Source organism: Squalius cephalus (genome assembly GCF_949319135.1).
Source record: "Squalius cephalus genome assembly, chromosome: 8".
NCBI lineage: Eukaryota > Metazoa > Chordata > Actinopteri > Cypriniformes > Leuciscidae > Squalius > Squalius cephalus.
In genome coordinates this window covers 25628570-25655518 of record NC_137129.1, presented here as the reverse complement: position 1 = coordinate 25655518, position 26949 = coordinate 25628570, and the positions used below count along the sequence as shown (strand labels likewise).

General features: G+C 39.4%; 1 protein-coding gene across 2 annotated transcripts in view; it reads right to left on the bottom strand.

Moving 5' to 3' along the window:
* Positions 1-26949, bottom strand: part of top2b (DNA topoisomerase II beta) — a 176887-nt gene that overhangs the window by 13491 nt on the left and 136447 nt on the right. For both annotated transcript variants that reach the window (XM_079878971.1, XM_079878972.1), the window contains exons 24-34: positions 6848-7043; positions 6510-6601; positions 5014-5169; positions 4456-4539; positions 4169-4366; positions 2628-2781; positions 2354-2518; positions 1846-2017; positions 1539-1621; positions 1376-1465; positions 757-980 (exon numbers count right to left, since the gene is read on the bottom strand). In XM_079878971.1, coding sequence (XP_079735097.1) covers positions 757-980; positions 1376-1465; positions 1539-1621; positions 1846-2017; positions 2354-2518; positions 2628-2781; positions 4169-4366; positions 4456-4539; positions 5014-5169; positions 6510-6601; positions 6848-7043 — 1614 coding nt within the window. The remainder of the gene's footprint in view (positions 1-756; positions 981-1375; positions 1466-1538; positions 1622-1845; positions 2018-2353; positions 2519-2627; positions 2782-4168; positions 4367-4455; positions 4540-5013; positions 5170-6509; positions 6602-6847; positions 7044-26949) is intronic.

Here is a 26949-nt window from a genome sequence, read left to right as displayed (position 1 = left end):
ACGGCCCGGACAAAAACCACACTGTTCCTCCTGAATCCGAGGTTCTACTATCGGCCATATTCTCCTCTCCAGTACCCTGGCATAGACTTTCCCAGGGAGGCTGAGAAGTGTGATCCCCCTGTAGTTGGAACACACCCTCCGGTCCCCCTTCTTAAAGCGGATCTCATCCACCCCCGGTGCCTTGCCACAGAGGAGTTTCTTGACTACCTCGGTGACTTCAGCTTGGGTGATGGACGAGTCCACCTCTGAGCCCTCAGCCTCTGCTTCCTCAATGGAAGACGTGACAAACAAACAAATTTGACTTGACTGTTATAATTACACTGAAGCGTGTTACTGACAGGATCAAAAACAAGTAGCCAGACGGAGCTTTCAGCGTCCTTCATGAGGGTCTCGCATGTCGTGCCCATCGCCCCCTCTAAAGTAGAGGACACCGGGTTGAGCACAGCTGGATAAATGCAGACTATCAGTCGGACACTCTCTCTCTCTCGCTTTGCGGGGCTGGTGAGCGATGCAAAGATAGCTTAATTCTATACTGATTCTATATTCTTATTTCTATTTTTACTGCATTAAACAGCAAATATTAATCACAGAAATCAATGTGTTAATTTCCCACTCCTAATTATTTTATAATAGACAGATAATACAATTTTTAATAAACTATTTAAAATGCATTACATTATCTGCATTGATATACTGTTTTTCACAAGCTGTAATACAGCTTATAGGATTATTATTAGTAGTGGATATATCACTCACCCTGCTTGTGGCAGTCTTTCCAGTCTTCTTCACAGGGTTATAAACCTCCTCCTCTGAGCTCGACTGCTTCCTCTTCCTGCCTCGGCCTTTCCCACCCCCTTTTGGTGCTGCTGGTGCTTTTTTAGTGCCCGTGTCTGAGTCTGAGTCCCAGACGCATGTATCAGGCTTCTTGGCTTTTACTGGAGCTTTCTTCTGTTTAGGTGCTGTGTCTGCAGGTTTCTTAGCTGGAGTAACAGAACAAAATGATTGTAACAGACTGGAAACTGGTCATTCACATCTACTTGTTAAGATCATAACTGGGCTGAACTGGTGAGCTACATGGCCACTAGTAAAGATCTCTGCAGGGTTTTTCCTGCATAGAGAATTATGGGGCGGAAATTAATTATTTTAAAAGTAGCAATTTTGCTATCATTGTAGTGCCCCTAGCACTCCCATTCAAAAGGAATTTTGACCGAAAACGAAAATACGGTCAATCTTAAAAGTGGTGTTCCCATTCTAATTATGCTTTTACACGAATGTTTGACTCGGGTAGATTAACAAAAATAGCCTCGGTTGCAATTTGGCGAGAGTTACCCTTTAAACACGATCACTTATCACAGGTTGGTTGCCGGTCAGGTACCTTTTTTAGCTGGAGGTTTCTCAAAAACCAAACTGTTGGAAAATGATGAAAACCCTGGACACCTGTCATCATCACTGTCTGACTTCACATCTGAAGAATAAATAAACATTATTAACACATGCACATTATTAACATGATAAACCACCACTGAACACACACATACCGTCATCGCTGCTCTTGTCAGCATACTCTGTTTTAGATGACAATACAGGCTCTGGGTCCCTTTTCTTCACTGGTGAAGTAGGCCTGAAAATTATTTAATTCAAATGAAAAAGAGTTGGAATCCATATTTGATTGTCACTTTGAGAATAATAATAATAATAAAAGTACTACATGGTTTCATTAAATGGGTGGACCTCACAAAAAGTTGCCATTATTTTCAGATTCTTGTTAGGTTATTGTAAAACTTAAACTGCTTGTGACAGGCTTTTTGAGATTCACCCAAATGTGAATATTTAGACAGAACATACAAAGTAAATGTTGTTTTTGGAGGAAAAATGTCTTCATCATCTTCTTCATCGTCATTTTGCTGCTCTGTGTTTTTATAGGAGTGAACTGGTGATGCTGAACCATCATTCTCCTGCTCTTCATCACCACCCTCCTCTTCCTCAGAGAAGTCAAATGTGTACTTGGCCTTCGCAGCTGTGGAACAACAACACAATAGAACAATTCAGGCTATGTTTAAAATGTCATGTTTTCATATGTCATTTAGAAGAGTCATTTAAACACAGTATGAATACGTTACTTTTGTTATGTTACCACCTCTGCAGTATTTTTTGTCAATTATTTCTTCCATAGATATATAGTTAAATGTTTTTTTTCACCACATTCACGTGTAAATAACACCGCATTTACGATCATATCACTCAGGCCTGGTTTAAATGATTAAAATTACATTTTGTACAGAGGCATTAATGGAAGCACACACACCTAAGGCTGTTAAATTTTGTACAGAGGTATTAATGGAAGCACACACACCTGAGGCTCTCCTGGATGTGGTGTCCCTGGGAATAACGGGTTCACTTTCATCCAGCTCATTATCGGAACGATCATCATCACATTCATCATCTGACCATGGATTCCTTTTTTTTACTTTCTTAGCTGGACCTTTAGCACCTGGTGGCTTCCTTTGTTTCGGAGTACCTGAAGATAAGAAATATATATATATAAATATCAAAAAAATTTATAAAAACATAAAAAATGCTTTTGAAAGTAAACTGAAGTTAAATATAGTGCCAATATTTATTGTTACCAGGATCTTTCTTCTCTCGCTTGACCCGCAGAGCTTTGGGTTTGGCTCCTGGGTTGGGAAGGCCGGAAGGAGAAATTAGGGAATTCTCTCCTCCATTGGAGCCCAGCGCGCTGTCCTCATCAAACTCCACCTTCAAGGCTGGATCTACCTCACTCTGACACCAACACAGACATCATTAGACACAGACACACACTGTAACAGGCTTGACATTTATTAGTTGTGCTTCAGCCTATTTAGGTATAATTGATACATGGCTCTAGACCAGGGATAGGCAACTTCAGTCCTGCAGAGTTGAGCTCCAACCCTAATCAAACACACCTGAACAAGCTAATCAAGAGCTTCAGGATTACTAGAAATCTACAGGCAGGTGAGTTTTTCTCAGGTTTGGAGCTAAACACTGCAGGACAGTGGCCCTCCAGGACCCAAGTTGCCCACCCCTGCCTAGACAATTACATAAACTAATAATCACAATATTAATATTGTATTTTCACAAATAAGTGCAGTTACTAATAATATTACATAATATTTCTAGTTAAAAAAGATATTTGGCAGTAAAGCACTGAGTTTGAATTGTGTGCAGACATAAATTTACTTACATAAAGAACAGTAACATCTGTAAGTATAAAAAAAAAAAACCTCTTTTATATAGGGAAAAAATGCAAAGGTTCTGAAACTAGGACAGGTTAGACCAGCGATCAGAAACCTAAATGGTAAACCTAAACACAAACCAGGCTCTTTGACAAAAATCATGTGGCAAACCACTTACGTTTCTGTGGTAACCTAGAGCTCCTGAACTCAGATTCAAGCAGCTACATAGTTTGTTTGTTTGTGGTGAAAAGAAATATTTTTTGAAACAGCAAAATTTAAGGTGTATATTAAAAAGTGATTGGACGGACACATATCATTTTATTGAAACTGGTGTTCTGCTGTGGTAATAAACATTTCACCGGGTACTTTCGCTTTTGCTGCAGAGACATTTTATGTCCCATAAATGTGTTTTATGATACAATATGTCCGTATAATGCGCGCAGCTTTCAGTGGGTGGGACTGTTTGAAGTTTGCTATGGACCTAATAAAGTTACTATTATTGAAATATATATATATATTTCTATTTATTTTTCTATAATATAATATAATATTATTTTTTGCTGTGGCTCTTTTAGGAAAATGCATTAGCCAAAAGTAAACATAAAAATGTCTCTTTGGTAAAAAAAAAAAAAGGTTGCCAACGGCCTGGGTTAGACTCTACAGCCCTTGATTCAAATTTGTACTTGCTCGTTAAAATTGACCATTGTTCTTCCACAATATCATACATTTGTAGATCATAATAACTATGGGTAAAATCATGAATGGCTCCTCACTATCACTGTAAAAAATAACTATACAGTTTCTATAAATATAAATGCAAAAACTGAAATAGCTTCGTAATAACTATTAATTCTCTGTAATATATTTAATAAATGACATATTAATGTAATAACGTTCAAAGTAAATATAACACATTTCAGCTTATACACACACACACACACCCCCCCCCATACCTTCTTCTTTTTGGTTAGTTTCTTGGAGGCATCGGCCTTCATAGCCTGTGTGACCTGTGGCTCTATCCTGCGACCAAAGGGAGAGGGCAGAGTTTCTTCCAGGTGCATCTTCTTCACTTTAGGTTTGCCCACCTTCCCTTTCACCAGCTTCGTGGCCTTCCCAGAGTTCACACTCTCCCTCTCCTGCCCCTCTATACGCTGGAAGAAAGACAAAACTCTCAAATACTTTATCACACACATCATGATTCAACCCAATCCTTAAGCAAACATCTATAAATGAGACTCACGTCCAGCTCCTCAATGAAGACGGCCAGATCTTCCCTCCACAGATCTTCTGAATTTTTCTTCTGGAGTTCATTCAGCTCTGCTTTCTATACAACAAATTAAAGAGCACACACTCAAAGTTAACCTGCTGCTGTTATTAGTCAAATGAATAGTTCACCCTACACCCGATTTTCAGTGAATAACAACATTTGGTCTTTTCCTCACACAAAGATATTACATGACTTTAGAAGACCGGGAATAGAAGTGGGCAATATACCAGTAAACCAGAAAAATGTTACAAATTTGGCAACCGGTATAAATATTGGATTATAGTTTCTATCTGTAATTGCTCACTTGATGTTCCTGTTGCGTCATCACGAAAGTTTGCCCTTATATTGTTTATCCTTATAACAAAATAAATAATGACAGAATTTACATTTTTGCGTGACTCCTTTAAAAAGAAGGTTCCAACATTGCTTCACACTTGATATAACATTACAGTAACATAGTTCGGTCATATTAAGTGTATAAAAACTGATATAAATCATTGAATGTAACACTGATGACTGTAAGAGTGATACCTTCAGGTCTTTCTGCTTGAGGAGTTCCTCAACCTTCTCCTTGGTCAGACACCACAGAGGCATGTTCAGAATGTAGTTAAAATTTGGCCCAGAGGAGGAGCCAGAGTCCACTGAGATGTCACTGTCATTACCATCACCATCCTCATCCTCCAAAGACTAACAGCAAACAAAGAGAAACAGTGAGATATGAACAAAAGTTAAACTAAATTACAACAGTCTTCTCAAAACACTAGAACAGGGGTCAGTAATCGCTAAAACGTGAGCAAAAGAGGTGCATGTATTTAATGTAGATGAAGTACCTTGCACTGTACCTGCATGTACAGATCTATATTTTGAGGTAATAATTTATCATAGTAACACAGCTTGTTTAAATAAATTAGGAGCTATACATACTTTTAAAAGTGTGCCATATGCATCAGACGTTCAGCCAACGGTCCGTGGGTGTGACGTCTTAAGCCCCCTTTCCACTGCACATGACATTAGCATACGATTGTCGCATTTCGCCCCTAGTGTCAGTCGCACAGAACTTTGAAACTGGCCGTGAAGCAACCGTTACCCTCGACTATTCACAATAGTAAAATTAATTATAGGTGTGTTTGATCAGTGTTGGAGCTAAACTCTGCAGGACAGCGGCCCTCCAGGACCGAGTTTGAGGAACCCTGTATTAAATGATATGTAATGAATGTAATGCATGCATGAATATATCCACACAAAACAAATGACCCCCAATACATCTCAAATAAAAACACAGTCGATTTTATAGAGCTAATCAATATAAATATTGATTTAATAATTATAAAATATTTTTTTCTGCCATAATTATTAATAACAGCCATTTTGCAGAAATCGCGTTTACAGAATGACGTTAAAGTGTTAAAATATTGATAATTCTAGCTTCGCGCTCATAGTTTTGATTAGAATACATCACATCCGGTCGCATACGGTCTAGCCGCAGAAGTTCAGATAATTCAACGGATCCGAAGCTCAAATCGGATCCGAAATTTCCGCATACGCATATGAACGGTACTCCCCGCAGCTCCAGTATGACTCTCCATTGGAAATGAATGACTTCCGGTCCGACGGCTGTCGTTTGTCGTGTGCAGTGGAAAGGCGGCTTTAGGCTGAGACTCTTGCAACTGCATGCACCGTACATGTACCGTTACACCCCAAGTGTGCATGTTTGACATTTGAGACTCTCCTTAAAGATTAAATATAAAGATTCTCATTATGTGCGTGATGCAACCAGATTTATTAATCGGTTAGGATTTAAAAACTCCTGTAGTCTATGGTGTTTGTATTGAGTTCTGATTTTTTTAAAAGTAATTAATAATAAAAAGTAATATTAAAGTTAAAGTAATATTACGCATGTCTACTATTGTGGGTTTGTTCTTAAAATGTATGGGTCAGGCTCTTGCTTTATTTTAATGCATGAGCTGTCCTCTAACAGATGCATATAAACACATAGCTGTATCTATCATCTATGTTTCCTCACATACCTTCTCCTGAGCTTTGTTCCAGGCAGCCACAGGGTCAGATTCATATCCTTTTTGCACCAGCATTCGGATCAAATCTCTTTTTGACTTGTTCTCTGGTAAAAAAAATAATAATACAAACTATTAAAACACATTGAGAGTACATGACATTCATTTTTTTATTGTTTAAAATTTAAAATTAAATTTAAAGAGCACTTCATTAATTTGTCCTCTGCAGTAAAGCTTAGCACTTACACTCAAGTCAAAATTCAAACTTACCAACCAAAAAGACATATACTTCAGAAGAGAATGCAGGCTAAAAATTATCTTAAAATCTGACAAACATTGGATAAATATCTCACCGATTGATAGTTTTCCCTCAATCTTTTCAAGCACAAATCGTGCCTGGTTGGAGAGTTTGGCCGACTCAGCGCCCAGACTGCCCACCAGCCAGTCCTTCCTCAGTTTATAATAGTGCAAACGCAGCTCAAAAAACTCCTTCAGGATATCCTGCACAGACTCATAGCGCTTCATACAGCCCATGTGATCAAACAGCACCTATAAACCAAGAAAGACCAAGAGAAAGAAGCATGAGGCAAAAAACAAATCATATGGTACACCATCAATTACCCGTTTCACAATAGACCCCGGTAAATGTCTAGGCGGTTAGTATTATTGTTTCACATTTTAGTTATCCTTAAAACAGTGTTAGATTACTTTGGTTTGAAAAACTCACGGAAAATAGTGTCAAGTTTATCTGTTGGTATTTGCTACACTGTAAAAAAAAAAAATAAGTACAATCAACTTGAATGTTTAAGTCATTTGAACTGAAATTACATTAAACTGACTTAAAAAAGTTTAATCTTGTATAACAAAAAAGTTGAAAATTGTTTAACTTATTTTGTTGAGTTAAAGCAATGTAAAAATATAGCTGTAAAAATACAGTGTAATGTAAAAATATTACGGGCCCAAGCCGGTGGCACCGCCACCCACCGGCTTGGGCCCTCCATCGCTGTCTATATATATATATATCAGACAAGTAAAATTCTCTGTATTGTCACTTAAAAAAAAGAAAAAATAAATAAGTAAATATATATATATATAATTTATATATATATATATATATATATATATTACATTTTTGGATGCTAAACTATTCTTTATCATAGGCTTTGTACTTCACTCACGTTCCAATATTGAAAGGAAAAATTATCCTCTTCACATGGGCAAAAATGTGCTTGGAAACATTACAGTTGAGCCGTGATTACTGTGAATAGTATGAATTGTACTACTGACTATTTAAACAGAGCAGTGTATTTTTGATATGTTAGGTTGACTATTTTATTTTTATATTTTATTAAGGCTATAATGAACAGGCTGTGATGTCAAAATTGCAATGCTGAAGTGTGTGTGTGTGTGTGTGTGTGTGTGTGGCGCGGGCGCGATTGAACAGTGGACACATAAAAACATACTCCATAATTTTGTTCATACAGGACATCATTCAAACTGCAAAGTGTTTGTGTACACTCGCAATAATACATAACATTGTGCTTTTGTAAAATAAATTCAAGCAATCCGCCCCCCTAAATGGCGCTAAGTTTAAAATTAAACTAAAAGGCTCACGGCTGCATGGGCATTTATAACGGTGCGCGTCCACGACGAGGAACGAGCAGAACAGAGTGAACATTTTTTAGTTCATTCCTACTTCCATAGGAATTCATTGAAAACGCTCGCTCTGCTCCGCACCATTATCAATGTCTGTGCGGACGAACATATTTTACTTTCGTTTTAAAGTTAGCGATTCAAAAGCCCCCAGCGGTGTCACACGTCGATTAACCCGGTGGTAAAATATTCTCACTATCACATACCTAGTATATTTTTATATAGATACAATAGGCCTACCTGATTTTGAACACAGGAGGGCAGTATAGCCCTATATATGACTTGATTTTTTTTTAACTAATACGGTTTTTAAACTTAAAAAAATATTAAATTGAAAAAAAAAGAATAAAATGGGTTTAGTTCTGATATTTGTATCATTTTATATAGAAATAAATGGTGTATAATTACATTTTTAGAAGATATGAGGCTTTTAGTGTTTCCTTTTTGGACATTACTTTAATCCCTCGCCATAGCAAAACCGTTTGAGATATTTATTATCCGTTCACAATTTAGCATCTTTAATGTATTTTCATCATGTTGAAAAAGTTTGGTGGGAATAAAATAAACCACTTAAGAGGAGTGGGTAAAAATTCAGAGGCCGATTTTGCAAAGAAATCCACATTCAAACCAAAATATCTGACTTCCTGTTGGTCGGAGCTGATGACTGTAAATAAGAAAGTTGTCCGGCTCGATGAGACCAATATACGTATTGATTTTTGTAACTGTGGGTAAAACTAACCCCCCCATTTTTGTCAAAAGCATTTTGAAAGTGACACACTTCCTGCTATCAGTTGGTGGCGCTATAACTTTGACTCACAATAGTTACATCCATCTGATCGGCCTCTTACCACGAACACACTGCTAAAGTTTCATCAAGATCAGTTAACGTATGCAGAAGTTATATCACTTCATGTTTCTCTATTCTCGCCATAAATTTGTTTCCTCGCCACGGCCAAACCGTTCGAGATATAAAAAATCCGTTTGCAATTTAGCATCCTCAATGTCTTGACTTCATGCACACCGAGTTTGATGAGGATTGGATGAATTCTCTAGGAGGAGTATTTCACATTCCACAAGCGTTCTCCAAACAACCCATAATAGCCAACTTCCTGTTGGGCTGGCGTAAATCTTGACGGGGGAAAGTTGTTCGGCCCGATGAGATCTATATGTGTACCGAGTTTCATATTAATTCATGCAAGCGTGTTTGATCTATAGACCAAGTTTTCAGACCCCGTTCAAGGGTGAAAAATCTAACCCCCCACTTTGGTCAAAAGGTGGCGCTACTGAGCCATTCCACCACGCCCGTTTCTGAAACTTTGCACATGTCTACTGGCTAATAAATGTGATGTGTCTGTCGAGTTTCATGCGATTTTAAGCATGCTAAGAGTATCAAAAGCATCAAAAAAGAATATTAAAGTTTGATGCGTTGCCATGGTAACGGTATCTAAGATATCAATAATCCTTTCACAGGTCTACATCTGCCGTGGGTCTACATTATACACATAAAGTTTGAAGCAAATCGGGTAAAAATAAGAGAGTGATTTCAAAGCATTTTGAAAGTGACAAACTTCCTGCTGCCAGTTGGTGGCGCTATAACTTTGACTCACAATAGTCACATCCATGTGATCGGCTTCTTACAACGAACACACTGCTGAAGTTTCATCAAGATCAGTTAATGTATGCAGAAGTTATAACACACTTCCTGTGTCCCATTATTCGCCATAAATTAGTTTCCTCGCCACGGCCAAACCATTCGAGATATCAAAAATCCGTTCGCAAGAATTCATCCTCAATGTCTTGACTTCATGCACACCGAGTTTGGTGGCGATCGGATGAATTTCCTAGGAGGAGTATTTCACATTCCATTGTATGCGTTTTCCAAACAACGTATAATAACCGACTTCCTGTTGGGCTTTTGTAAAACTTAGAGCACGAAAGTTGTTCGGCCCAATGAGATCTATATGTGTACTGAGTTTCATATTATTACATGCAAGCGTGTTTGATTTATGGCCCAAGTTTTTGGACACTATTCCAGGGGGCGCTGTCGAGCCCCCCTGCCACGCCCGAGTACCAGCTTCAGTCCGGCCCTGATGGCCGCAGGTTCTGACGTGTGTGCAAAATTTCAAGAGTTTTTGAGCATGTTAAGGGCCCCAAAAGTGGCAAAAAGGCAGAAAAAAAATAATGAAGACAATTTTTTTTTTTAAATATATAATATAGCTGTGAGCAGCGATTGCGGGCCCAAGCCGGTGGCACCGCCACCCTGGTGCCTTTAGTTACACTAAAACCACCGGGGTGGCGGTGTCACCGGCTTGGGCCCTCCATCGCTGCTCGCAGCTATATATATATATATATATATATATATATATATATAATAAATGTAACAAAAAAAAAAAAATACATTATATATATGTAACAAAATAAATAAACAATTATTAAATTGAAAAAAAAAGAATAAAATGGGTTTAGTTCTGATATTTGTATAATTTTATATAGAAATAAATGGTGTATAATTACATTTTTAGAAGATAGGTTTTTAGTGTTTCCTTTTTTGACATTACTTTAATCCCTCGCCATAGCAAAACCGTTTGAGATATTTATTATCTGTTTACAATTTAGCATCTTTAATGTATTTTCAACATGTTGAAAAAGTTTGGTGGGAATAAAATAAACCACTTAAGAGGAGTGGGTAAAAATACAGAGGCTGATTTTGCAAATAAATCCACATTCAAACCAAAATATCTGACTTCCTGTTGGTCCAAGCTAATGACTGTAAATTAGAAAGTTGTCCGGCTCGATGAGACCAATATACTTACTGATTTTTGTAATTGTGGGTAAACCTAACCCCCCCACTTTTGTCAAAAACATTTTGAAAGTGACACACTTCCTGCTGCCAGTTGGTGGCACTATAACTTTGACTTACAATAGTTACATCCATCTGATCGGCCTCTTACAACGAACATACTGCTGAAGTTTCATCAAGATCAGTTAATGTATGCAGAAGTTATAACACTTCGTGTTTCTCTTTTCTCGCTATAAATTCGTTTCCTCGCCACGACTAAACCGTTCGAGATATCAAAAATCCATATAAATTCGTTTCCTCGCCACGACCAAACCGTTCGAGATATCAAAAATCCGTCCGCAATTTAGCATCCTCAATGTCTTGACTTCATGCACACCGAGTTTGATGGGGATTGAATTAATTCTCTAGGAGGAGTGTTTCAAATTCCACAGCAAGCGTTCTCCAAACAACCCATAATAGCTGACTTCCTGTTGGGCTGGCGTATTACTTAAGAGTGCGAAAGTTGTTCGGCCCGATGACATCTATATGTGTACCGAGATTCAAATTAATTTATGCAAGCTAGTTTGATCTATGGACCAAGTTTTCGGATCCCATTCAAGGGGGCGCTGTTGAGCCCCCCTGCCACGCCCGGGTACCAGCTTCAGCCCGGCCCTGATGGCCGCAGGTTCTGACCTGTGTGCAAAGTTTCAAGAGTTTTCGAGCACGTTAAGGGCCCCAAAAGCCCCTGAAACCTTGAAAAACAATTATAAAAGCAAATCTCTCCTAACAGACAAATCCCACACACCCCACACACACACACACACAGAGACACAGATACAGAGAGAGAGAGAGAGAGAGAGAGAGAGAGAGAGAGAGAGAGAGAGAGAGAGAGAGAGAGAGAGAATTCTCCAAAAAATCACATTCAAACCAAAATATCTGACTTCCTGTTGGTCGGAGCTAATAAGTGTAAATTAGAAAGTTGTCCGGCTCGATGAGATCAATATACATTCCGATTTTTGTGATACTAGGAAAAACTAAGCCCCCATTTTTGACTAAAGGTGGCGCTACTGAGCCCCTCACCACGCCCATTTCTGAAACTTTGCACATGTCTACTGGATAATAAATGTGATGTGTCTGTCGAGTTTCATGCATTTTCAAGCATGTGAAGAGTCTCAAAAGCATCCGAAAATAATATTGAAGTTTGATGCGTTGCCACGGCAACAGTATCTAAGATATCAATAATCCTTTCACAGGTCTACATCTGCCGTGTGTTTACATTATACACATAAAGTTTGAAGCAAATGGGGTAAAAATAAGAGGGTGATTTCAAAGAATTTTGAAAGTGACACACTTCCTGCTGCCAGTTGGTGGCGCTATAACTTTGACTCACAATATTCACATCCATGTGATCGGCCTCTTACATTGAACACACTGCTGAAGTTTCATCAAGATCAGGTAATGTATGCAGAAGTTATAATACACTTCCTGTGTCCCTTATTCGCCATAAATTCGTTTCCTCACCACGGCCAAACCGTTCGAGATATCAAAAATCCGTCCGCAATTTAGCATCCTCAATGTCTTGACTTCATGCTGACCGAGTTTGGAGGTGAATGGATGAATTCCCTAGGAGGAGTACATCAAATTCCACAGCATGTGTTTCCAAACAACCCATAATAGCCGACTTCCTGTTGGGCTGGCGTAAAACTTAGAGCACGAATATAATAATAATAATAATAATAAATATAGCTGCGAGCAGCGATTGCGGGCCCAAGCCAGTGGCACCGCCACCCTGGTGCCTTTAGTTACACTATCTGTTTTTTCAGAATTTAGAAGTAGGAAATTACGAGTCATCCAATTTTTTATATCTGCTATGCATTCCGTTAATTTTATGAAATGATAAGTTTCGTTAGGTTTTGAAGAAATATAAAGCTGAGTATCGTCAGCATAACAGTGAAAGCTAATTCCATGTTTCCTAATGATATCTCCTAATGGTAGCATGTACAGAGTGAACAGCAGCGGTCCTAGTACTGAGCCTTGTGGTACGCCATACTGAACTTGTGATCGATGAGACATCTCATCATTTACTGCTACAAACTGATAACGGTCAGATAAGTATGATTTAAACCATGCTAGTGCATTTCCCGTAATGCCAACATAATGTTCTAATCTATTTAAAAGAACGTTGTGGTCAATGGTGTCAAACGCAGCACTAAGATCGAGTAACACTAATAGCGAGATACAACCACGATCGGATGATAAGAGCAAATCATTTGTGACTCTAACAAGAGCTGTCTCGGTACTATGGTACGGTCTAAATCCTGACTGGAAATCCTCGCAGATATCATTTCTTTCAAGAAAGGAACACAGTTGTGAGGATACTGCCTTTTCTAATATCTTTGACAGAAAAGGTAGATTCGAGATCGGCCTGTAATTGACTAATTCTGTAGGATCAAGTTGCGTTTTTTTAACAAGCGGTTTAATCATAGCCAGCTTAAAGTTTTTTGGTACGTATCCTAGAGACAAAGATGAATTAATGATATTAAGAAGAGGATCTAGGACCTCTGGAAGCATCTCTTTCAGTAGCTTAGTTGGTATAGGGTCTAACATACATGTTGTCGATTTAGATGATTTAATGAGTTTAGTAAATTCTTCCTCTCCTATAGCAACGAATGAATCAAATTTTTCCTCAGGGAGGCTACAATGCACTGCCTGATGTGATACTGTAGTAGACGGTTGCATAGTTATAATTTTGTCCCTGATATTATCAATCTTATAAGTGAAGAAGTTCATAAAATCATTACTGCTGTGTTGCTTGGAAACTTCTGGGCTTGAAGCTTTATTTTTCGTTAGTTTAGCCACCGTTTCAAATAAATACCTAGGATTCTGTTTATTTTCTTCTAATAGGGTTGAAAAATAAGCAGATCTAGCCGCTTTTAAAGCCTCTCTGTAAGTAATTGAGCTCTCCTTCCATGAAATGCGAAATACCTCTAGTTTTGTTTTCTTCCAGTTGCGCTCCATTTTTCTGGCTGCTCTCTTAAGGGCCTGAGTGTGCTCGTTGTACCACGGCGTTGGACTATTTTCTTTAATCTTCTTTAAGCGCAACGGAGCAACTGTGTCTAAAGTGCTGGAAAAGAGAGAGTTAAAAGTTTCTGTTGCAATATCGAGTTCTTCTAAGCTATCTGGGATGCTGAGATGATGAAACTGATCAGGAAGATTATTAATAAAGCAATCTTTAGTAGCAGAAGTGATAGATCTAACATATTTGAAACACGGAGTCGGCTTTGCAGCCTTGGCTAAGTGCAAATTACACGAGACTAGATAATGATCTGAGATGTCATCGCTCTGCTGCAGAATTTCAACGGCATCAACATCTATTCCATGTGATAATATTAGATCTAGAGTATGATTACGACGATGAGTAGGTCCTGACACGTGTTGTCTAACTCCAATTGAATTTACAATGTCTTTAAATGCCAATCCCAATGCATCTTTTTCATTATCGATGTGTATATTAAAATCACCAACAATTAGTACTTTATCTGCAGTCAATATTAATTCTGATAGAAAGTCCGCAAATTCTTTGATAAAGTCTGTATGGTGCCCTGGTGGCCTGTATACAGTACCCAGCACAAATCTCAAACGTGATTTATCGTTTACACTATATATTTTTACATTAAGCACCAATGCTTCAAAAGAATTATATTTGAAACTTGATTTCTTAGTGGTTTTGAAACTATTACTATAAATTACAGCAACACCACCCCCTTTGCGTTTCAGACGAGGTTCATGTTTATAACAGTAATCTTGCGGGGTTGATTCATTTAAAGTAATGTAATCGTTTGGTTTTAGCCAGGTTTCTGTCAAACACAGCACATCTAGGTTATTATCTGAAATCATATCATTAACAATGAGTGCTTTTGAAGTAAGCGATCGAATATTCAGCAACCCAAGCTTTAGCATTTGCTCATCTGTATTATAGCTGTTTTTTATTTGTTGAACATCAATTAAATTTTTAACCTTAGATGGGTTAAAACGTTTTTTGGATTTCCAAAATCGGGGAACAGACACAGTCTCTATATGATGATAGCTAGGTGAAAGAGGCTCTATGTGATGGGATTTATCTGACCTTGGTGACGCGAGGCCGCTAGCAGACGGTTGGTTAAGCCAGTCTGTCTGCTTCCTGACCTGAGCCCCAGATTGTCATGTTTGAGCTCTAAGACTATGAGCCATATTACTAGAGAGAAGAGCAGCACCATCCCAGGAGGGATGAATACCATCTCTTTTCAACAGGTCAGGTTTGCCCCAAAAACTTTTCCAATTGTCTATGAATTCTATATTATGTTGCGGACACCACCGAGACAGCCAACCGTTAAGCGAACACAATCTACTAACTATCTCATCACTCCTGCGAACAGGAAGGGGGCCAGAGCAAATTACAGTCCTTGACATCGTACTTGCAAGTTCACACACCTCTTTAATATTAATTTTGGTGATCTCCGACTGGCGGAGTCGAACATCATTAGTGCCGACATGAATAATGATCTTAGAGAATTTACGATTAGCATTAACCAGCACTTTTAAATTTGCTTTGATGTCAGGCGCTCTGGCTCCCGGCAAACATGTGACTATGGTGGTTGGTGTCTCTATTTTCACGTTCCGTGTAATAGAATCGCCAATAACTAGGGCACAATCATTCTCAGTGGGTGTTTCACTGAGCGGGGCAAATCGATTTGTTATGGTAATCGGAACGGAAGAGTGGTTTTTAGATCCGCGACTAGAGCGATCCCTCACTGTCACCCATTTGCCCGGCTGCTCAGGCAATACTTCAGCCAGAACCGACTCATGTAAAGTGTTCACGCTAGGCGCATCCAAAATAGTATCTGAAGCTCTAGCACTCTTACTATCCTCAATTAAAGTTTGGATGCGTGTTTCTAATTCTGAAATCTTCTCTGTCAACCTAACTGTCTCCTTACATTTATCACATATAAATCCTATATTGTCGACAGAGAAAGCTATGCTAAACATGTGACATGAAGTGCAGGTGACAATAACAGGACAAGACATTACTCACCGTGTTTGTTGACTGATTCTTACTCACCTGAGCTTTTATGAACTCAAAGGCGCGGACGCGCGAGAGAAAAATAAATAAATAAAAATAGCTGAGCGCACGGGTGGCGCGTTAACAGGCTAGCGAATTACTAGCGTTTTGTGCTAGTAGTACTAATAACAGAAGCTAGCGATGTCAGTTTAATCTGAGATGTTGGGTAAAATGTAGTAGTATAAACAACTAGAAATGGTAGTAAATGATGGTTCAAAACAAAGAAATACAAGGCTAAGACGGAGCTTACAGCACCGAAGCTAACAAACACACTCACAGCAGGCAGCGAGGCAGACAGGAGCAATCGATCAGCGATCTCAATCGATCTCGATCTCAATCGTGCTTGTATGCATGCCTGACAACGTCGGGGCATGCTCCTAATGAGACGACGGATGGTGTCCTGGGGTATTTCCTCCCAGATCTGGACCAGCGCATCACTGAGCTCCTGGACAGTCTGAGGTGCAACCAGGTGATGTCAGATGGACCGAAACACAATGTCCCAGAGGTGTTCTATTGCAGTGGTTCCCAACCTTTTATTGTCTGAGACCCCCTTTTTCCCAAGAAAATATTTTAGGGCCCCCCTTCACATTTAATTATATTATCGCTCTTGTTGGTTAGCAGCAAGGATGACAAAATATGTTGTTTTCAAGCAAACGGTAGGCTATGTTTATTACTATAACCAGATATGTTTATGCACCAATAATAGCCTATAGCCTAATATTGAAAATACAATAACAAAAACATCAGTGGGCCATTTGTAATTTAAAAACGTAAGCCTAAGAGTAACCTATAAATTGGCCCTATTTGAATCGCAATAAAAAAAATATCAGTATTCACACTGGTGTGTAGGTTAAAAAAAAAGAATGAATAGGCTATTACAAAATTACTGCTGTCTGGGACCTCAATACTTGCATGTTATTTGTGAGGCTTTATCAATAAGTGTGAGTATCTTCCGGTCGTGAGTAATTTGGTCAATGCGTGGAGAGATCTTTAACAGGGTAAGACATCTTTATCATCCTCAAGGGTCAGTCTGGCCCATGTATTTGGTTTTTAAGGCTGTCATGGTTAAAATCCCATTTTTTGGTCAGCCAGGGAATGGATAAAATTAGCTAATGTAATATGATCGTTCTCCTTAAAGCATGCATTCCTTTTTTGCGCTATAGCGATCGTTAATAAACATGCGTTTTGTTAACAGAATAATGCGTCTTTCGGAGCCGGAATTACTTCTCTGTGTTTGGCTATGACGAGTCACGCAGGTCAAGTACCACTACTCCGCGGCGGCGGCGATGTTAAATAGTCCCAATATAAACACTTATTATAGGTGTACCATAGTGATTCAGAATAAGACAAAAACACGGTTTGGAAGATGGATTCATGATGAACTCGCTCATTATATACATTTTGTACATTTTTAACATAGAAAAAGTTACGGACGACTTGAATGCTCATTACTCAAAACTTTTCAAAATATGACGCGACCCCCCAGAGAGCTCGCCGAGACCCCCTTGTGGGCTGCGACCCCCCTGTTGGGAACCACTGTTCTATTGGACGTAGGTCAGGTGAGCGTGGTGGCCCTTCAATGGTATCATTCCTTCATCCTCCAGGAACTGCCTACATGCTCTCGCCACATGAGGCCGGGCATTGTTGTGCACCAGGAGGAACCCAGGGCACACTGCACCAGCATAGGGTCTGACAATGGATCCAAGGATTTCATCCCGATACCTAATGGCAGTCAGGGTGCCATTGTCTAGCCTGCAGAGGTCTGTGCGTCCCTCCATGGATATGCCTCCCCAGACCATCACTGACCCACCACCAAACCGGTCATGCTGAACGATGTTACAGGCAGCATAACATTCTCCACGGCTTCTCCAGACCCTTTCCTGTCTGTCACGTGCTCAGGGTGAACCTGCTCTCATTTGTGAAAACCACAGGGCACCAGTGGCGGACCTGCCAATTCTGGTGTTCAATGGGAAATGCCAATCGAGCTCCCTGGTGCTGGGCAGTGAGCACAGGGCCCACTAGAGGACGTCGGGCCCTCAGGCCACCCTCATGAAGTCTGTTTCTGATTGTTTGGTCAGAGACATTCACACCAGTGGCCTGCTGGAGGTCATTTTGTAGGGCTCTGGCAGTGCTCATCATGTTCCTCCTCGCACAAAGGAGCAGATACCGGTCCTGCTGATGGGTTAAGGACCTTCTACGGCCCTTTCCAGCTCTCCTAGAGTAGCTGTCTGTCTTCCTGGAATCTCCTCCATGCTCTTGAGACTGTGCTGGGAGACACAGCAAACCTTCTGGCAATGGCACATATTGATGAGCCATCCTGAAGGAGCTGGACTGCCTGCGCAACCTCTGTAGGGTCCAGGTATCGCCTCATGCTACCAGTAGTGACACTGACCCTAGCCAAATGCAAAACTGGTGAAAAACAGTCCGAAAAGATGAGTAGGGAAAAAATGTCAGTGGCCTCCACCTGTAAAACCATTCCTGTTTTGGGGGTTGTCTCACTGTTGCCCATCTAGTGCACCTGCTGTTAATTTCATTAACACTAAAGCAGCTGAAACTGATTACCAACCCCCTCTGTTACTTAACTGACCAGATCAATATCCCAGGAGTTTAACTGACTTGATGCTATTCTCTGATTAAAAAGTGTTCCCTTTATTTTTTTGAGCAGTGTATATCTATATATTGGAGCAGAGTTGGGCTCACGTTACCCTCTCATTAGAATGAAAATGTTTCAACATTTGCCATGTATTTGGATGCTAAACTATTCTTTATTATAGGCTTTGTACTTCATTTGTGTTCCAATATCGACGGAAAAAATCATCCTCCTCATACGCGCAAAAATTTGCTTGGAAACATCACAGTGGAGCGGTGCTTACCGTGAATGGTACAAATTGTACTACTGACTATTTAAACAGAGCAGTGTAATTTTTATATGTTAGGTTGACTATTTTATTAATATATTTTATTAAGACTATAATGAACAGGCTGTGATGTCAAGATTGCAATGCTGGAATGTGTGTGTGTGTGTGTGTGTGTGTGTGTGTGTGTGGCGCAGGCGTGGGCGCGTTCGAACAGTAGAGACATAAAAACATAGGCTATTCCGTCATTTTTTTCATACAGGACATTATTCTAACTGCAAAGTGTTAACTTATATTTGTGTACAGTCGCAATAAAACACAACATTGTGCTTTTGTAAAATAAATTCAAGCAATCCGCCCCCTGAAAGGCGCTAATTGTAAAATTTAACTCAAATCACTGCATTCTTTGAAAACGCTCGCTCAGCTCCGCACCATTATCAATGTCTGTGCAGACGAACATATTTTACTTTCATTTTTAAGTAAGCGATTCAAAAGCCCCCAGCGGTGTCACACGTCGATTAACCGGTGGTAAAATATTCTCACTGTCACATACCTAGTATATTTTTATATAGATACAATAGGCCTACCTGATTTTGAACACAAGAGGGCAGTATAGCACTATAAATGACTTGATTTTTTATTTTTTTATTATTTAGTATTTTTAAACTTAGAATAAAATTAGAATAAAATTCTTTTTAAAAAAAGAATAAAATGGGTTAAGTTGTGACATTTGTATAGTTTTATATAGAAATAAATGGTGTATAATTACATTTTTAGAATATATGAGGCTTTTAGTGCTTTGTGGACATTACTTTAATCCCTCACTATAGCAAAACCGTTTGAGATGTTTATTATCCGTTCACAATTTAGCATCTTTAATGTATTTTCATCATGTTGAAAAAGTTTGGTGTGAATAAAATAAACCACTTAGGAAGAATAGCTAAAAACGAAAAAGGAAATATCCCAAAAATCCACATTCAAACCAAAATATCTGACACCCTGTTGGTCATAGCTAATAACTGTAAATTAGAAAGTTGTCCGGCTCGATGAGACCAATATATGTACTGATTTTTGTAACTGTTGGTAAAACTAACCCCCCCACTTTTGTCAAAAGCATGTTGAAAGTGACACACTTCCTGCTGCCAGTTGGTGGCGCTATAACTTTGACTCACAATAGTTCCATCCATCTGATCGGCCTCTTACCACGAACACACTGCTGAAGTTTCATCAAGATCAGTTAATGTATGCAGAAGTTATAACACTTCGTGTTTCTCTTTTCTCGCCATAAATTCGTTTCCTCGCCACGGCCAAACCGTTCGAGATATCAAAAATCCGTCCGCAATTTAGCATCCTCAGTGTCTTGACTTCATGCACACCGAGTTTGGTGGGGATAGGATGAATTCTCTAGGAGGAGTACTTCACATTCCACAGCAAGCGTTTTCCAAACAACCCATAATAGCCGACTTCCTGTTGGCCTGGCGTGAAACTTGACAGAGGGAAAGTTGTTCGGCCCGACGAGATCTATATGTGTACCGAGTTTCATATTAATTCATGCAAGCGTGTTTGATATATGGACCAAGTTTTCAGACCCCTTTCAAGGGGGCGCTGTCAAGCCCCCCTGCCACGCCCGTTTCTGAAACTTTTCACATGTCTACTGGCTAATAAGTGTTATGTGTCTGTCGAGTTTCATCCAATTTCAAGCATGCTAAGAGTCTCAAACGCATCCGAAAAGAATATTAAAGTTTGATGCGTTGCCACGGAAACAGTATCTAAGATATCAAGAATCCTTTCACAGGTCTACATCTGCCTTGTGTCTACATTATACACATACAATTTGAAGCAAATCGGGTAAAAATAAGAGGGTGAATTCAAAGCATTGCTTGACTCACAATAGTTAAATCCATGTGATCGGCCTCTTACACCGAACACACTGCTGAAGTTTCATCAAGATCAGTCAATGTATGCAGAAGTTATAACACATTTCCTGTGTCCCTTATTCGCCATAAATTCGTTTCCTCGCCACGGCCAAACTGTTTGAGACATCAAAAATCCGTCCGCAATTTAGCATCCTCAATGCCTTGTCTTCATGCTGACCGAGTTTGGTTGCGATTGGACGAATTTTCTAGGAGGAGTATTTCAAATTCCAGAGGATGCGTTTTTCAAACAACCCATAATAGTTGACTTCCTGTTGGGCTTTTGTAAAACTTAGAGCACGAAAGTTGTTCGGCCCGATGAGATCTATATGTGTACTGAGTTTCATATTATTATATGCAAGCGTGTTTGATTTATGGACCAAGTTTTCGGACACCATTCCAGGGGGCGCTGTCGAGCCCCCCTGCCACGCCTGGGTACCAGCTTCAGTCCGGCCCTGATGGCCGCAGGTTCTGACGTGTGTGCAAAATTTCAAGAGTTTTTGAGCATGTTAAGGGTCCCAAAAGTGGCAAAAAGGCAAAAAAAATAGCTGCGAGCAGCAATTGCGGGCCCAAGCCGGTGGCACCGCCACCCTTGTGCCTTTAGTTACACTATGCTAAACTATTCTTTATCATAGGATGCTAAACTATGCATGCTAAATGCAAAACCGTTTGAGATATTTAATATCCGTTCACACTTTAGCATCTTTAATGTATTTTCATCATGTTGAAAAAGTTTGGTGTGAATAAAATAAACCACTCAAGAGGAGTGGATAAAAATTCAGAGGCTGATTTTGCAAAGAAATCCACATTCAAACCAAAATATCTGACTTCCTGTTGGTCAGAGCTAATGACTGTAAATTAGAAAGTTGTGCGGCTCGATGAGTCCAATATACGTACTGATTTTTGTAACTGTTGGTAAAACTAACCCCCCCACTTTTGCCAAAAGCATTTTGAAAGTGACACACTTCCTGCTGCCAGTTGGTGGCGCTATAACTTTGACTCACAATAGTTCCATCCATCTGATCGGCCTCTTACCACGAACACACTGCTGAAGTTTCATCAAGATCAGTTAATGTATGCAGAAGTTATAACACTTCGTGTTTCTCTTTTCTCGCCATAAATTCGTTTCCTCGCCACGACCAAACCGTTCGAGATATCAAAAATCCGTCCGCAATTTAGCATCCTCAATGTCTTGACTTCATGCACACCGAGTTTGATGGGGATTGAATTAATTCTCTAGGAGGAGTGTTTCAAATTCCACAGCAAGTGTTCTCCAAACAACCCATAATAGCTGACTTCCTGTTGCGCTGGCGTTTAACTTAAGAGTGCGAAAGTTGTTCGGCCCGATGAGATCTATATGTGTACCGAGTTTCATATTAATTCATGCAAGCTAGTTTGATCTACGGACCAAGTTTTCGGACCCCATTCAAGGGGGCGCTGTTGAGCCCCCCTGCCACGCCCGGGTACCAGCTTCAGCCCGGCCCTGATGGCCGAAGGTTCTGACCTGTGTGCAAAGTTTCAAGAGTTTTTGAGCACATTAAGGGCCTCAAAAGCCCCTGAAACCTTGAAAAACAATTATAAAAGCAGATTTCTCCTAACAGACAAATCCCCCCCACACACACAGAGACACAGATACAGAGAGAGAGAGAGAGAGAGTTCTCCAAAAAATCACATTCAAACCAAAATATCTGACTTCCTGTTGGTCAGGGCTAAAGAGTGTAAATTAGAAAGTTGTCCGGCTCGAGAAGAACAATATACATACCGATTTTTGTGACTTTACGTAAAACTAAGCCCCCATTTTTGACTAAAGGTGGCGCTACTGAGCCCCTCACCATGCCCGTTTCTGAAACTTTGCACATGTCTACTAGGTAATAAATGTAATGTGTCTGTCGAGTTTCATGCAATTTCAAGCATGCTAAGAGTCTCAAAAGCATCAAAAAAGAATATTAATGTTTGATGCGTGGCCATGGCAACAGTATTAAAGATATCAAAAATCCTTTCACAGGTCTACATCTGCCGTGTGACTACATTATACACATAAAATTTGAAGCAAATCGGGTAAAAATAAGAGGGTGATTTCAAAGCATTTTTAAAGTGACACACTTCCTGCTGCCAGTTGGTGGCGCTATAATTTTGACTCACAATAGTCACATCCATGTGATCGGCCTTTTACCACGAACACACTGCTGAAGTTTCATCAAGATCAGTTTATGTATGCAGAAGTTATAACACTTCGTGTTTCTCTTTTCTCGCCATAAATTCGTTTCCTCGCCACGGCCAAACCGTTCAAGATATCAAAAATCCATCCGCAATTTAGAATCCTCAATGTCTTGACTTCATGCTGACCGAAATTGGAGGTGAGTGGATGAATTCTCTAGCAGGAGTACATCAAATTCCACAGCATGCGTTTTTCAAACAACCCATAATAGCAGACTTCCTGTTGGGCGGAGCTAATAATTTAGAGTGCGGAAGTTGTTCGGCCCGATGAGATCTATATGTGTACCGAGTTTCATATTAATTCATGCAAGAGTTTTTGATATATGGACCAAGTTTTCAGACCGTGTTCAAGGGGGTGCTGTTGAGCCCCCCTGCCACGCCCGGGTACCAGCTTCAGCCCGGCCCTGATGACCGTGGGCTCTGACCTGTGTGCAAAGTTTCACGAGTTTTTGAGCATGTTAAGGGCCCCAAAAGCCCCTGAAACCTTGAAAAACAAAGATTAAATGGAATAGACAAATCCCCCCCACCCCCTCCACACACACACACACACACACACACACAGAGAGAGAGAGAGAGAAAATTCTCCAGAAAATCCACATTCAAACCAAAATATCTGACTTTCTGATGGTCTGAGCTAATAACTGTAAATTAGAAAGTTGTCCGGTTTGATGAGAACAATATACATACCAAGTAGGGCTGTGTATTGGCAAGAATCTGGCGATACGATACGTATCACGATACATGGGTCACGATTCAATATATTGCAATATATTTCGATACTGTGCATAAGGCGATATATTGGGATTTTTTTAAAGTAAAATATATTTAAAATATTTAAAAAAAGACATGATGTGCATAAAAGTCAAAGAAGTTTACTTTAGGTAAACAATTCAGTACACAGAAAATCAAACTGCCAGTTTGGGATTGTGGTTCACAGGTTCTTAGTGAGCAAATTTTTATATGCTCAAGTAGGCCATAATAAAAGAAAATAGGTACATAGCCCCTGTCACAATACAAAACAACAACGTGAACTGGACGAAAATGAATGAAAGTGGATGAAAGTGAACAAAATGAATGTGTCATATATTGAAATCAAGTTGTATGTGATAAAAATTTTTTAAAAGAACTGTACGCGCGAATGAGGCGAACCGCGCCGCGCCGCGCTAAACGCCTCGTGCCGCAGGACCTCCAGACGCGCGTAAACGCGTCTTTGCATGGACTTAACATTGAAATCACTCGCGCCAGATGCTCTTTTCGCGTTTGGTGTGAACGATGCACGCGATTACATTTAGAAATAGACAAGCTTTGTTTCCAAATGCACCAAGCAAAGATATCCTATCAATTGTATAAACTTTTATAAAGCCAGCCAATATAATCACAATAAACACATCCAAAATGAAATATTTAACATATATATAACGCAACGTCTAATTTGTAAACAAAATGATTTACGCACTAAATCCAGCATAAACTCCGGCACAATTTGCATATGTTTAAACTCTCAAGACAGACGTCACATCCCGAACCTCACAGCAATTGGCTGCCAACTGCGTTTTTCGCTTGATATTTGTATAAAGGAACTGTCTAACTTTTTGACGCTCTCGGTCGGTCTCAACGCTTTCTCCGGTCCGCTGTCAATCCTAAAATGTCCAGTGGACACGCACCGTTATAGGCGAGCCTGGCGAGGGCACTAGTGGTGCGTCTCAGCATAGCTATCTAGTGGTAGGGATTGAAACAACATAAACGTGAACCACTGTCTTACGGTCTTACCATGAATATTTTTGGACGTAAAAAAAAAAAAAAAAAAAAATCGATATTGCGTTTTTGAAAATCGATACAGTATTGCAAAATAAAATATCGCGATACTCAGGTGTATCGATTTTTTCTTACACCCCTAATACCAAGTTTTGTGATTCTAGGAAAAACTAAGCTAACCATTATTCGCCATAAATTCGTTTCCTCGCCACGGCCAAACCGTTTGAGATATCAAAAATCCGTCCGCAATTTAGCATCCTCAATGTCTTGACTTCATGCTGACCGAGTTTGGAGGCAATTGGATGAATTTCCTAGGAGGAGTACATCAAATTCCACAGCATGCATTTCCAAACAACCCATAATAGCCGACTTCCTTTTGGGCTGGCATAAAACTTAGAGCACGAAAGTTGTTCGGCCCGATGAGATCTATATGTGTACCGAGTTTCATATTATTACATGCAAGTGTGTTTGATTTATGGACAAGTGTTCGGATCCCGTTCCAGGGGGCGCTGTTGAGCCCCCCTGCCACGCCCGGGTACCAGCTTCAGCCCGGCCCTGATGGCCGAAGGTTCTGACCTGTGTGCAAAGTTTCAAGAGTTTTTGAGCACGTTAAGGGCCCCAAAAGTGCCCGAGAAGTAGAAAAAAAAAAAAAAAAAAAAAAAAAAAAATAGCTGCGAGCAGCGATTACGGGCCCAAGCCGGTGGCACCGCAACCCTTTAGTAACCTAAAGGCACCGGGGATGGCGGTGCCGCCGGCTTTGGCCCTCCATCGCTGCTCGCAGCTATATTTATATATATATATATATATATATATATATATATATATATATATATATATCTTTCTATCTATCTATGTCTATATATGTATATATGTATATATATATATATATATATATATATATATATATATATATATATATATTTACACACACACACATATATATATATAAGACAGAAAATATTACTTGTCTTACCTTATTCTGATTTTATGATACACTCAAAATATTCCACAACAAATCATTTAAATTTAATGTAAAAATAAAAACGAAAGTAAGCAGTGTTGGTCTCACGTAACCCTCTCATTAGAATAAAAAAATTAAATATTTGCGATGTATTTGGATGTTAAACTGTTCTTTATTATAGGCTTTGTACTTCACTCGTGTTCCAATATCGATAGAAAAAATCATCCTCTTCACACGCGCAAAAATGTGCTTGGAAACATCACAGTGGAGCTCTGCTTACTGCGAATGGTACAAATTGTACTACTGACTATTTAAACAGAGCAGTGTAATTCGTATATGTTAGGTTGACTATTTTTATTATTATATTGTATTAGGGCTATAATGAACAGGCTTGCAATTCTGGAATGTGTGTGTGTGTGTGTGACGCGGTTGCGGTTGACCAGTGGACACATAAAAACATAAATAAAATGTTTAAGTTCATTCCTACTTCCATAGGCATACATTGAAAATGCTCGCTCTACTCAATGTCTGTGCGGACGTCTGTATTTTACTTTAGCTTTTAAGTTAGCGATTTAAAAGCCCTCAGCGGTGTCACACGTCGATTAACTGGTGGGAAAATTTTATCACAGTCACATCCCTAATATATTTATATATAAATACAATAGGCCTACCTAAAAGGGAATTTTACTTGCCCGACCAGAGTATAGCCTGATTAGAACGTCAATAACAAAAAAAATAACTTGGGAATTACTAAAACGAGAGATTATTCTAATTTCATTACATTCATTTTAAGTTGCAATCAGCAGTTAATAATAAATGTATTACTGATCAATGGTAACAAGGTTGCCCTGCTGAGGCTCATGCAGCTTCTCCAGGAGAATTGTATACAAATGAGCGCAGCACACAAAAACGCAACGCAGTTAACAACATACTGACTATAAAAATTACAAATATGGAGTTTTTATATATTTTCTAACATATGATAGAGTTAAGCAACCTCATTTGACGAGTAGGCAACTATTTCCTGAATACAATCACAATTGAAACTGTGACATTGATTTCATACAACAGGTTAATAAACAGTTACAATTAAGTCACTTACATTTTAGATGCAATAATTGACTGTTTTTGTTTTGTTTCAGCAGCAAAAATAGTTAAACAAAGATCAGCAGAACCATCGCGCATCTCACAGCAACTTGTTTTCTCATTACATAATGATTCAGC